This window comes from Balaenoptera borealis (genome assembly GCF_965194805.1).
Source record: "Balaenoptera borealis genome assembly, chromosome: 4".
NCBI lineage: Eukaryota > Metazoa > Chordata > Mammalia > Artiodactyla > Balaenopteridae > Balaenoptera > Balaenoptera borealis.
In genome coordinates this window covers 7,476,515-7,490,756 of record NC_138861.1, presented here as the reverse complement: position 1 = coordinate 7,490,756, position 14,242 = coordinate 7,476,515, and the positions used below count along the sequence as shown (strand labels likewise).

The 14,242-nt window shown below is 40.8% G+C and overlaps 1 protein-coding gene across 1 annotated transcript in view; it reads right to left on the bottom strand.

The window, feature by feature from the left end:
- TMA16 (translation machinery associated 16 homolog) overlaps window positions 1–14,242 on the bottom strand; it is a 45,648-nt gene that overhangs the window by 10,543 nt on the left and 20,863 nt on the right. The window contains exons 3-5 of the mRNA XM_082391803.1: window positions 2,809–2,846; window positions 1,559–1,643; window positions 264–412 (exon numbers count right to left, since the gene is read on the bottom strand). Coding sequence (XP_082247929.1) covers window positions 264–412; window positions 1,559–1,643; window positions 2,809–2,846 — 272 coding nt within the window. The remainder of the gene's footprint in view (window positions 1–263; window positions 413–1,558; window positions 1,644–2,808; window positions 2,847–14,242) is intronic.

Here is a 14,242-nt window from a genome sequence, read left to right as displayed (position 1 = left end):
ACCAGAAGGGAGAGGAAAACTTTACTGTCACAGTAGAAAGATATGTCACTGTCAACACTGACAGTTTTGGGAATGTAGGAGAAAAAAAGAATGAATTCAAAAATTACTCCAAACACTCAAAAGGAAAGGAAATCAGAGGAAGAAAATCTAACTAAACTAAATAAATAGAATAAGTAAAGCCAAATCTGACCAGAAAGAAGGGAAGGTACCCTGTGAACACAGCAAGGCCGCAGCCCCCGTACCGCCGCCCCTCCCGCTCCTACCGAGGCCGTAGCCCCTGTACTGCTGCCTCTCCCGCGCCACAGTCTGCTTGATGGCCGCCTCTCGGGAGCAGTGCCGCCGGCCCTGCCTGGCCTTGACGCTGTTGTGTAACTCAATCTGCTCCAGCTCACTGCTGAACCGATTCAAATACCTGAAAAACAAGAAACTGATCTGACTTACAGGGTCTCTGTTTGGCTTATATTAGTTCATTTAAAATATAATCCCCCCCCCAAAAACAACCATAACCCCCAGCCTGCGCCTGTCCCTTAAGTTTTTATATTCCTCTGAGTTCCTGAAGTTCTCAGACCTCAGACCTTCTCTTGGTAACTAACCATTTTCAAAATCTCTAGGACCACATCACAGCCTGCCATTAAAGTGTCTGTTAAACAAACTCCGTGTCCTCGTACTCAGCCACCTCCTGGACATCTCCATCTGGCTTAACACACCACCCCTGGACTCGCCTCCGTGCTGCCCCTAGGCGCCCCGCCCCCCTCCCGACCCGCTCCATCCCCTGGTACACCCATTCATCCAGTTGCCCAAGTGAGGAGTGTGAGTGCCCCCCTCGACTCCCTCCCCTCTCTCTTTTACGCCACATCTAAGTCGTCATTAAAGACTTGGGACTTCCACCTCCTTAAAGTGCCTGCACTCTTTCACTTCTCTTCACCACACTGCTCCCACCATCACCTCTTGCCTGGACTGCTTCATCAGCCTCTCAACAGTCTCCCAGCCAAAGCCTGCCCCCTCATCCATTTTCCTCCTTCCTCCAACTGTGACCTTTCTAAAGTTTAAAAATGTGACCATCTCAGGTGCTTGCTGTAACTGTGTCTCCCACAGTCCTTGGATAAAGTCCAAACTCTTACACTGATATCTGAGATCTTTCATAAGCTGGTTGTTTATCCTACTTGTCACAATTCCCTCCTTGAACCTATTATTTCAGTCTTATTAGATGTCTGGCAGATCACTAAATATGCTGCTCTCACCCCTGGGCCTTTCAGATCTTGTTCTCTCTGCCTAGAGGCTCCTCAAACTACCTCACCTCAATCTGCTAACCCCTATCTTCAAATGTCAGTCTAGATGACATTCCTCCAGGAAGCCAAGAAACTGGGTTAACTACCACTCTGATGCCCAGAAAGGTTACAAAGCTACTAAAATGGCTAAGCTAGTATAAGAATCCAAAGTTTTGATAACAAAGCTCATTTGCTCATCTATAAATCCCGAATAGAACTCTGAATCTTGAAGAATCAAGCTGGGGAATTCCTGTTACCGACCCTTTGCTCATAACATGCCCAGTGTTTACCTTTCAATTAATTCACAAGCGTCTCTCTTTGAATATCCTACTTTTTTGGGATCAAGATGATTTTGAAACCACTGCAGTTTTTCACCTATAACAACAAGTACCAAAACAGTTTAACACCACAAGTCATCATTCAAGCAGAGGTAGTGATTATAATTTTCAACATCAATGCGTTTAAAACAGTATCAAAATTTATTTCAAAGTTAAATACAAAGTTTTGTGTGGGCTCAAAGCTAACTAAACCAGTCTGTCAGAAATTAAATTGTCACATTTTAATTTGGGGAAGAGACAAGGGTAGCAGGGATGCTTTTCTGTATATATTTCTTATCCAGTAAGGATACAAAAAATTTAAAAAAAGAAAGAACACTCTAACAGAACATGAAGTTCTGAGTATTTATAAAGCAAAGAATAGAACTTGCTGAAATAACAAAAATGAGAGTCTGATTAATGAAGAGGATGACGTCTGCTGAACATTTAATAAGCAGCAGGCACTATGTCAAGATCTTTACAATCCTATGACAATTATTATTATTATTACTATCATCTCCATTTAGAAGAGAAAGGTTAAGTAACCTGTTCAGGGCCTCAAAGTTAGTAAATATCTTAAGCATACAAGATCTGCCAGATACTGTGCAGAATGACTGACATTTATGATCACGGAGCTAACAGACCTCATCCTTATGAGTAAATCTTACCATTGGGGTGTCACTTTCAATTAGATTTCTTAATATTACAAATCAAGAAATGGCCCTACCCAGGATTACTGATAAACCATTTAGAAATACTATTCTATTGCCTGATAAAGCATTAGAGTTAATGGTTCAAATACCTTTCATTTTGGTTATAAAGCCTAATAGCCACTCTTTTGAAATCTCAGACTTGTCACACACACAAAAAGACTGTAACACTGAGATACAGACTGAGGATGTATATATTCACATCATTAAATATGAATTGTTTTCAAAATCCTTCATAATTCTAATGGTCAGGGAGCTAGAATTAAACTTGAGAGAAAGACAGAGAGAGACAGGAAGGGGGGATGGATAAAAATAGGTAGGTAGGTACTAAACAGTTTCTAGAAAACTGAGCTAGGTATTATTAACACTGTTTGTTCTCAGAGTTTAATGATTGATTTTATTTTGTTTTGATCAAGTCTGGTAGAGAAAATTCACTTAGATAAAAATAGTATTTTACTAAGAGAGTCAAAAGAAAATAGGTATAGAGAAGAACTTCAAATAAGTATATCCACTTACCAATAAGGTTGAGACGCAACGCCTTTTCATTCTTCAGTCTTGGGAGAAAAAGTGTATGTGTTAGAAAACTTCCAAAGCAAGTTTTAAAAATCTGTCAAAAACAACAAAAACTACCCAAAGAACCTTAATTCAAAGATCATTCTTTTTTGCATATGAAATTAATTTTTAAAAATTATTTTATTTACTTATTTGGTTGCACCGAGTCTTAGCTGGAGCAGGCGGGCTCCTTAGTTGCAGCACGTGGGCTCCTTAGTTGTGGCATGTGAACTCTTAGTTGCGGCATGCATGTGGGATCTAGTTCCCTGACCAGGGATCGAACCCAGGCCCCCTGCATTGGGAGCACGGAGCTTAACCACTGCGCCGCCAGGGATGTCCCGAAATTAATTATTTTTAATGAAGAAACATTGAATACCATGCTTCTCTTTTAAATCACTGGAACAAAATGTTGTTAAAAATTCTTTTCCTGCTCTGCAATGACTACATGATACCTATAAAACAAATTGGTTTTGAGAACACAAAAGAAACCTTGATTATATTTTGTAATATGCAGAATACTTGTGCACGAAAGAATAATGAGGACCTTCTAGAAGACTGAGTGCTGCCACCAAGACCAAAATGCATCACTATCACCTTTTAAACTTCAACAAGAACAAAAGAATGTTTACTTTTCATCAATTTGGTAAGAATTATAACAAAGAAAAAGAACTTATTTACTCTCAAAAAATTGGTCTAGGTGATATACACCTCCTATTGTTGTTATTCTAAATTCTAATTCATTCAGAAGAGACCTTTGGATGCTAGTTTTTGCAACACTTTATGCTAGCCACTAGGGATACAGCAATGAAGAAAAAAAAATCCACTGTCCCTGCCCTAACAAAGCAGACCAGATTTACCCTCCCGCTTAAAACAACTAGAAAACTGGAGAACTAAAATGAAGCCTTTTTAATAAAAACTTTTTAGCCACAGAATGGAGAAAATATTCACAAAACAAAAAACATACCTGCATTAAGAATATACAAATAGTTCTTTCTACTTAACAACAGATAAAATTCAAAACCAAAAGGAAAAAAATTTTAAGAGACTTCTCACCAAAGACATAAAAGTGAACAAAAAGCACATAAAAATATATCATTAGTCATAAAGAAATACAAATTAAAATCACATTGAGATACTACTGTACACCTACTAGATTGGCTAAAATCTGTTTTAAAACTGAAAATACAACATGTTTGAGAGGAAATGGAGTGAATGTAACTCTTACACATCACTGGTGAAAAAATAAAATGGTACCATCACTGCAGATAAGGTAATTTTTTATATACTTAAACATTACTACCACCACATGACTTCACTCTTTTAAACAATTTCTTAAAAACTCAATTTTTTATTTACTTAAACATATATCTTTTGTATGACCCAGCAATTCCAGTTCTAAGAACTGAAAGAAAAATGTTTTATGTCCACAGAAAGACCCGTACACGAATGTTCATGGCAGCTTTATCAAAATGTAACAGCAGGGTTGATAATCTTCGCTTAAATGTCAGCTAGTAACAAACCAGGCTTTGAGGGCCATGTGGTTGGTGTGTCATAACTACTCATCTCTGCCACTGTAGCCTCAAAGCAGCTGCAAACAACGTGAAAGGAATGGGCATAGCTGCTTTCCAATAAAACAAACTTTTTTTATAAAAACAGGTGGATGGCCACTTAGTTTGCAGACCCTGAAAAGAGCCAAAAACTATAAACAACCCAAATGACCATCAACAGGTAAAGGGATTAAAAAACTGCATATCCATACAATGGAACACTACTCAGTAATAAAAGAGAAAGACAACAAATTTCACAAACATTATAACTGAAAAAAACTGGCACAAAAATTGCATACAGTATGACTGCATTTACATGAAACACTACGGAAGACAAATCTCATCTACCAAAATAAAGAGCAAATCAACAGGTGCCCAAGGCTAGGGGCGGAGAGCTGAGACTCCGGGAAGAGCTTTGTGGGGATGGAAACGCACTCTACGTACACTGACCGCAGTGGTTATACCACGTACTGTCAAAACCCAGACGCTGTACACTTCAAACATGTCTACTTTGTCCTATCTTATTTATACCTCAGGGAGGAGTCTAGTTAGAAGTCCAGTTTGCTACGGTTCTAAATGAACGCACTGGGGGCCTGAACTACAGTGGGGTGGAGCTGGGATGAAGAAAAGACGAGAAACCTGAGACTAATTCTCAAAAACAGTTGTTTCCTAGATTCTCACCCATTATGCTTAGCTTCTGTCCGTTAATCTTCCGTATTAAGTAATCTTCATTTGCTATGTAGAGTTCTTTGCTACATACCCAATGGGACAAAATATGAGAGTACACAGCAGCAAGATGTCACTACGCTGAGAAGTCATAAAATAAAGCTAAAATCATGATACAGAATAACTATTTGCTGCCTGTAAACTGTGCACCACTTGAAATGTGCCAGTCTTCAAACCACACTAGTTTCTATTCATAGGAACAGAAGCAGTATTTCATACAGTCCTAAATCAGAGCATTCAAATGCTCAAGATGAAGGACGTCTGACTCTCCCTCTGTGCTGCTCGTCACACCTGCAGTACCTTCAGGCAAGCAGACCCCACCTCTAAGAGTCTACCTGATGAATCCAGCAGCTCTGCGCCCTAACAGTATCCTGCCCCTGATCCTCCCCCACCTCTCTCACTCCCTAAAAATGAATCTTAGGAAGCAGCACAAAGAACCCCGGACCCTCTGCTAAAGAGCAGAGAGCAGACACTCGGCCTGCTTGGCTACCCCCCTTCCAGATAACGCCAAGTGTCTTCGGCGGGCAGGCGCTACCGGGACGCGGTGACACCCAAGACGGCCCCCACTGCCGACTCTCGCTGCTTGGATATTCACGCCCCTCTCCTCCCTGAGCGTGGCTGGACCTAGTGACTCGTTTCTAACAAATAAAATAGTGCCACAGTGATGGATGTGACCTAGAAATGACGTTACAAACGTGGTCTTCTCTTCTCTTTTTTAAACTGAGCCAAGGAACGGCCCCTTTATTCTGAGGCTGAGCAGCAACGGACTCCCTCCCTTCTGACTGCTCCGCCCTCCACCAACAGCTGCCGCAACAGGTCTGTGGACCACCACGTAAACAGCCTGGAAGCAAAACCTCTCCCTATCAAGCTCTGCGACGAATGCGGCCCCAGCCAACACCTTGACTGTAACCTTGCGAGAGACCCTGAGCCCGAAGCACCCAGTTAAGTGGCTCTGGGATTCCTGACCAAGAAACTGTTTCAAGCTGCTGAGTAAAGCAGCAGCTGCTAACTGCTATTTCTTTGTAAGAAGTCACAGGCACCTGACGTTCAAGGTAAGCCCTGTTGGTACCTCTTCTATCACGTTGCTTACAGCTGCCACTACAGTCTGAGTATCTTATCACCAACCATCTTTTGAAGATATGCAATTCACCATCTCTGTCTTGCTGGAAGTGCTGCTCTAAGGCAGGGAGATGAGCAGCATTTCAAGATGCCATTTGTGACCATGCCCCCACTTAACTGAATAGGACTCACGGTCACTGACGCTGCTACTCATGACAAGGGTAAGCCTGCAGACACTATCACAACTGTACGTGTGTTTGTTTCTGGGGCTGTGACTGCTACACTGATGACTTCTTTCAAATAAATTAAGAAAAAAGAGAAAGCTCAGTCTGTTTAGAACATCACCGAAGCACAAAAAAATTAAATATTTTTCAACTCTGTACTATTAAAATAGAACCTTGGCCAACAACAGAACTTCTTTAGGACAAGTTTTATATATGAGATTAGCATGTTGTTCTGCTTTATCCTTAGGTAATCTTTCTGTAATGCTGACTGTAAATCAACATTAAATCAGTGCATAGGATCCTGAATATAACTAACAACATATAAACATCACACGTATTTACAGTGAACTGAAGTACTTAATCATATGCTAAAGCATTATTTCTTAAAATACTGCAGGTATACCACTGGTACTCTGTAAGGTAATTTTAGGTAGTTCATATACACAGAATTAAATAATCTTTAATCAAATGGTAAGCAAGTTACTTTTCCCGTCATTTTCTTTGGACCCTTTCCAATTACATTAAGGAGAAAACTTAGTTTAATGTTAGTTTATTTTACAAGTCTTCCAACCTTTGCCAAATCTTTCCACCAAAAATCAGCAAGCATGCTTCAAGCTCAAACCACTCAGGGAAGACAACAGTATCTACTCGGTTTTAACAGAGATAAAATGTCTCCTTTAAAAACAATGTTCAAGGGAAAATTACTTGTAAAGAACATAATTAAAGAACACTATACATCAGTGCCTGAGCCAGCAGCAACGGCATCAGGATTACTGGAAACCTGGCAGAAATGCAACACCTCGGCCCTGTCCCAGGCCTTCTGAATGGAAACCTCTAGGAATGAGGCCCAGAAAACTACTTTAATACACCTTACAGGTGCATCTCATGTATACCAAAGTTTGTGAAATACTGATATAGGTGATAGCAAAATCATGTAAGCAGTATATCATGTCAAAAAGATACAGAAAAGAGAGGACCTTCAAGATGGCAGAGGAGTAAGACATGGAGATCACCTTCCTCCCCACAAACACATCAAAAATACATCTGCATGTGGAACAACTCCTACAGAGCACCTACTGAACGCTGGCAGAAGACGTCAGACTTCCCAAAAGGCAAGAAACTCCCCACGTACCTGGGGAGGGCAAAAGAAAAAAGAAATAACAGAGACAAAAGAATAGGGACGGGCCCTGCACCAGGGGGAGGGAGCCGTGAAGGAGGAAAGGTGTCCACACACTAGGAAGCCCCTTCGCGGGCGGAGACTGCGGGTGGCGGAGGGGGGAGCTTCGGAGCCACGGAGGAGAGTGCAGCCACAGGGGTGCGGAGGGCAAAGCGGAGAAACTCCCGCACGGAGGCTCGGCGCCACAGAGCAGCACTCACCAGCCCGAGGGGCTTGTCTGCTCACCCGCCGGGGCGGGCGGGGCTGGGAGCTGAGGCTCAGGCTTCAGTGGGATCGCAGGGAGAGGACTGCGCAGGGAGAGGACTGGGGTTGGCGGCGTGAACACAGCCTGAAGGGGTTAGTGCACCACAGCTAGCCGGGAGGGAGCCCGGGAAAAGGTCTGCAGCTGCCGAAGAGGCAAGAGACTTTTTGTTGCCTCTTTGTTTCCTGGTGCGCGAGGAGAGGGGATTCAGAGCGCCGCCTAAACGAGCTCCAGAGATGGGCGCGAGCCGCGGCCATCAGCGTGGACCGCAGAGACGGGCCTGAGACGCTAAGGCTGCTGCTGCCGCCACCAAGAAGCCTGTGTGCGAGCACAGGTCACTCTCCACACCGCCCTCCCGGGAACCTGTGCAGCCCGCCACTGCCAGGCTCCCGTGATCCGGGGACAACTTCCCCGGGAGAACGCACGGCGTGCCTCGGGCTGCTGCAACGTCACGACGCCTCTGACGCCGCAGGCTCGCCCCGCCTCCTCCGTACCGCTCCCTCCCCCCGCCTGAGTGAGCCAGAGCCCCTGAAGCAGCTGCTCCTTTAACCCCGTCCTGTCTGAGCGAAGAAGAGACGCCCTCAGGCGACCTACACGCAGAGGCGGGTCCAAATCCAAAGCTGAACCCCGGGAGCTGTACGAACTAAGAAGAGAAAGGGAAATCTCTCCCAGCAGCCTCAGAAGCAGCGGATTAAAGCTCCACAATCAACTTGAGGTACGCTGCATCTGTGGAATACCTGAACATACAGCGAATCATCCCAAAATTGAGGGGGTGGACTTTGGGAGCAACTGTAGACTTGAGGTTTGCTGTACGTGACTGATCAATTTCTGATTTTTATGTTTATCTTAGTTTAGTTTTTAGCACTTGTTATCGTTGGTGGATTTGTTTATTGGTTTGGTTGCTCTCCTTTTTATTTTTTTATTACTTTTAGTATTTTAATAATAATTTTAAATTTTTTATTTTAATAACTTTATTTAATTTATTTATTTTACTTATTTATTTTTTCCTTTCTTTCTTTTTTCCTCTCCCTTTCTGTAAGCTGTGTAGCTCACAGGGTCTTGGTGCTCCAGCCAGTTGACAGGCCTGAGTCTCTGAGGTGGGAGAGCCGAGCTCAGGATGTTGGTGCACCAGAGACCTCCCAGCACCACATAATATCAACTGGCGAGAGCTCTCCCAGAGATCTCCATCACAACACCAAGACCCAGCTCCACTCAATGACCAGCAAGCTCCAGTGCTGGACACCCTATGCCAAACAACTAGCAAGACAGGAACACAACCCCACCCATTAGCAGAGAGGCTGCCTAAAATCATAGTAAGTTCACAGACACCCCAAAACACACCACCAGACAGGGTCCTGCCCACCAGAAAGACAAGACCCAGCCCCATCCACCAGAACACAGGCACCAGTCCCCTCCACCAGGAAGCCTACACAACCCATTGAACCAACCTTGGCCACTGGGGGCAGACACCACAAACAACAGGAACTACGAACCTGCAGGCTGCAAAAAGGAGACCCCAAACACCATAAATTAAGCAAAATGAGAAGACAGAGAAATACACAGCAGATGAAGGAGTACTGTAACAACCCACCAGACGAAACAAATGAAGAGGAAATAGGCAGTCTCCCTGAAAAAGAATTCAGAGTAATGATAGTAAAGATGATCCAAAATCTTGGAAACAGAACAGAGAAAATACAAGAAACGTTTAACAAGGACCTAAAACTAAAGAGAAAACAAACAATGATGAACAACACAATAAATGAAATTAAAAATTCTCTAGAAGGAATCAACAGCAGAATAACTGAGGCAAAAGAACAGATAAGTGACCTGGAAGATAAAATAGTAGAAATAACTACTGCAGAACAGAATAAAGAAAAAAGAATGAAAATAATTGAGGACAGCCTCGGAGACCTCTGGGAAAACATTAAATATACCAATATTCGAATTATAGGGGTCCCAGAAGAAGAAGAAGAGAAAAAGAAAGTGACTGAGAAAATATTTGAAGAGATTATAGTTGAAAACTTCCCTAATATGGGAAAGAAAATGGGCAATCAAGTCCAGGAAGCGTAGAGAGTCCCATACGGGATAAATCCAAGGAGAAACACGCCAAAACACATATTAATCAAACTATCAAAAATTAAATGCAAAGAAAAAACATTAAAAGCAGCAAGGGAAAAACAACAAATAACATACAAGACAATCCCCATAACGTGAACAGCTGATCTTTCAGCAGAAACTCTGCAAGCCAGAAGGGAGTGGCAGGATATATTTAAAGTGATGAAAGAGAAAACCTTACAACCAAGATTACTCTACCTAGCAAGGATCTCAATCAGATTCGATGGAGAAATTAAAACCTTTACAGACAAGCAAAAGCTAAGAGAATTCAGCACCACCAAACCAGCTTTACAACAAATGCTAAAGGAACTTCTCTAGGCAGGAAACACAAGAGAAGGGAAAGAGCTACAATAACAAACCAAAAACAATTAAGAAAATGCTAATAGGAACATGCGTATCGATAATCACCTTAAATGTAAATGGATTAAATGCTCCAACCAAAAGACATAGACTGGCTGAATGGATACAAAAACAAGACCCATATATATGCTGTCTACAAGAGACCCACTTCAGATCCAGGGAAACATACAGACTGAAAGTGAGGGGATGGAAAAAGATATTCCATGCAAATGGAAATCAAAAGAAAGCTGGAGTAGCCATTCTCATATCAGACAAAATAGACTTTAAAAAAAAGACTATTAAAAGAGCCAAAGAAGGACACTACATAATGATCAAGGAATCAATCCAAGAAGATGATATAACAATTGTAAATATTTATGCACCCAACATAGGAGCACCTCAATATATAAGGCAAATGCTAACAGCCATCAAAGGGGAAACAACAGTAAGACAATCATAGTAGGGGACTTTATTTAACACCCCACTTTCACCAATGGACAGATCAACCAAAATGAAAATAAATAAGGAAACACAAGCTTTAAATAATACATTAAACAAGATGGACTTAATTGATATTTATAGGACATTCCATCCGAAAACAACAGAATACACTTTCTTCTCAAATGCTCATGGAACGTTCTCCAGGATACATCATATCTTGGGTCACAAATCAAGCCTTGGTAAATTTAAGAAAACTGAAATCATATCAAGTATCTTTTCCGACCACAACACTATGAGACTATACATCAATTACAGGAAAAAAACTGTAAAAAATAGAAACACATGGAGACTAAACAATACGTTACTAAATAACCAAGAGATTACTGAAGAAATCAAAGAGGAAATCAAAAAATACCTAGAAACAAATGACAGTGAAAACACGATGACCCAAAACCTATGGGATACAGCAAAGCAGTTCTAAGAGGGAAGTTTATAGCAATACAATCCTACCTCAAGAAACAAGAAACATCTCAAATAAACAACCTCAGCTTACACCTAAAGCAATTAGAGAAAGAAGAACAAAAAACCCCCAAAGTTAGCAGAAGGAAAGAAATCATAAAGATCAGATCAGAAATAAAGGAAAAAGAAATGAAGGAAATGACCATAAAGATCAATAAAACTAAAGGCTGGTTCTTTATGAAGACAAACAAAATTGACAAACCATCAGCCAGACTCATCAAGATAAAAAGGGAGAAAACTCAAATCAACAGAATTAGAAATGAAAAAGAAGTAACAACTGACACTGCAGAAATACAAAGGATCATGAGAGAATACTACAAGCAACTATATGCCAATAAAATGGACAACCTGGAAGAAATGGACAAACTCTTAGAAAAACACAGCCTTCTGAGACGGAACCAGGAAGAAATAGAAAATATAAACAGACCAATCACAAGCACTGAAATTGAAACTGCAATTAAAAATCTTCCAACAAACAAAAGCCCAGGACCAGATGGCTTCACAGGTGAATTCTATCAAACATTTAGAGAAGAACTAACACCTATCCTTCTCTAACTCTTCCAAAATATAGCCGAAGGAGGAACACTCCCAAACTCATTCTACGAGGCCACCATCACCCTGATACTGAAACCAGACAAAGATGTCACAAAAAAAGAAAACTGCAGGCCAGTGTCACTGATGAACATAGATGAAAAGATCCTCAACAAAATACTAGCAAACAGAATCCAACAGCACATTAAAAGGATCCTACAGCATGATCAAGTGGGGTTTATCCCAGGAAGGCAAGGATTCTTCAATATAAGCAAATCAATCAATGTGATACACTATATTAACAAATTGAAGGGGAAAAAACATATGATCTCAATAGATGCAGAAAAACCTTTTGACAAAATTCAACACCCATTTATGATTAAAAAAACCTCCAGAGAGTAGGCATAGAGGGAACTTTCCTCAACATAATAAAGCCCATATATGACAAACCCACAGCCAACATTGTTCTCAATGGTGAAAAATGAAACCATTTCCACTAAGATCAGGAACGAGACAAGGTTGCCCACTCTCACCACTATTATTCAACAAAGTTTTGGAAGTTTTAGCCACAGCAATCAGAGAAGAAAAAGAAATAAAACGAATCCAAAATCGGAAAAGAAGTAAAACTGTCACTGTTTGCAGATGACATGATACTATACATAGAGAATCCTAAAGATGCTACCAGAAAACTGCTAGAACTAATCAATGAATTTGGTCGAGTAACAGGATACAAAATTAATGCACAGAAACCTCTTGCATTGCTATACACTAATGATGAAAAATCTGAAAGAGAAGTTAAGGAAGCACTCCCATTTACCACTGCAAGAAAAAGAGCAAAATACCTAGGAATAAACCTACCTAAGGAGACAAAAGACCTGTATGCAGAAAAATATAAGACCCTGATGAAAGAAATTAAAGATGATATGAGATGGAGAGATATACCATGTTCTTGGATTGGAAAAATCAACACTGTGAAAATGACTATACTACCCAAAGTAATCTGCAGATTCAATGCAATCCCTATCAAACTACCAAGAGCATTTTTCACAGAACTAGAACAAGAAATTTCACAATTTGTATAGAAACACAAAAGACCCCGAAGAGCCAAAGCAATCTTGAGAAAGAAAAACGCAGTTGGAGGAATCAGCCTCCCTGACTTCAGATTATATTACAAAGCTACAGTAATCAAGACAGTTTGGTACTGGCACAAAAACAGAAATATAGATCAATGAAACAGGATAGAAACTCCAGAGATAAACCCATGCACGTATGGTCACCTTATCTTTGATAAAGGAGGCAAGCATATACAATGGAGAAACGACAGCCTCTTCAAAAAGTGGTGCTGGGAGAACTGGAGAGCTACATGTTAAAGAATGAAATTAGAACACTCTCTAACACCATACACAAAAATAAACTCAAAATGGACTAAAGACCTAAATGTAAGGCCAGACACTATAAATCTCTTAGAGGAAAACATAGGCAGAACACTCTATGACATAAATTACAGCAAGATCCTTTTTGACCCACCTCCTAGAGAAATGGAAATAAAAACAAAAATAAACAAATGGGACCTAATGAAACTTAAAAGCTTTTGCACAGCAAAGGAAACCTTAAACGACGAAAAGACGACCCTCAGAATGGGAGAAAATATTTGCAAAGAAAGCAACTGACAAAGGATTAATCTGCAAAATATACAAGCTGCTCATGCAGCTCAATAACCAAAAAGCAAACAACCCAATCCAAAATTGGGCAGAAGACCTAAATAGACATTTCTCCAAAGATATACAGATTGCCAACAAACACAGGAAAGGATGCTCAACATCACTAATCATTAGAGAAATGCAAATCAAAACTACAATGAGGTATCACCTCACACTGGTCAGAATGGCCATCATCAACAAACCTACAAACAATAAATGCTGGAGAGGGTGTGGAGAAAAGGGAATCCTCTTGCATTGTTGGTGGGAATGTAAATTGATACAGCCCCTATGGAGAACAGTATGGAGGTTCCTTAAAAAACTAAAAACAGAACTACCATACGACCCAGCAATCCCACTACTGGGCATATACCCTGAGAAAACCATAATTCAAAAAGAGTCATGAACCACAACATTCACTGCAGCTCTATTTACAATAGCCAGGACATAAAAGCAACGTTAAGTGTCCATCGAGAGATGAATGGATAAAGATGTGGCACATATATATAATGGAAAATTACTCAGCCATAAAAAGAAACAAAATTTAGTTATTTGTAGTGAGGTGGATGGACATAGAATCTGTCATACAGAGTGAAGTAAGTGAGAAAGAGAAAAACAAATACCATATGCTAACACATATATATGGAATCTAAAAAAAATGGTTCTGAAGAACCTAGGGGCAGGACAGGAATAAAGACGAAGACATAGAGAATGGACTTAAGGACACGGGGAGGGGGAAAGGTAAGCTGGGACGAAGTGAGAGAGAAGCATTGACATATATA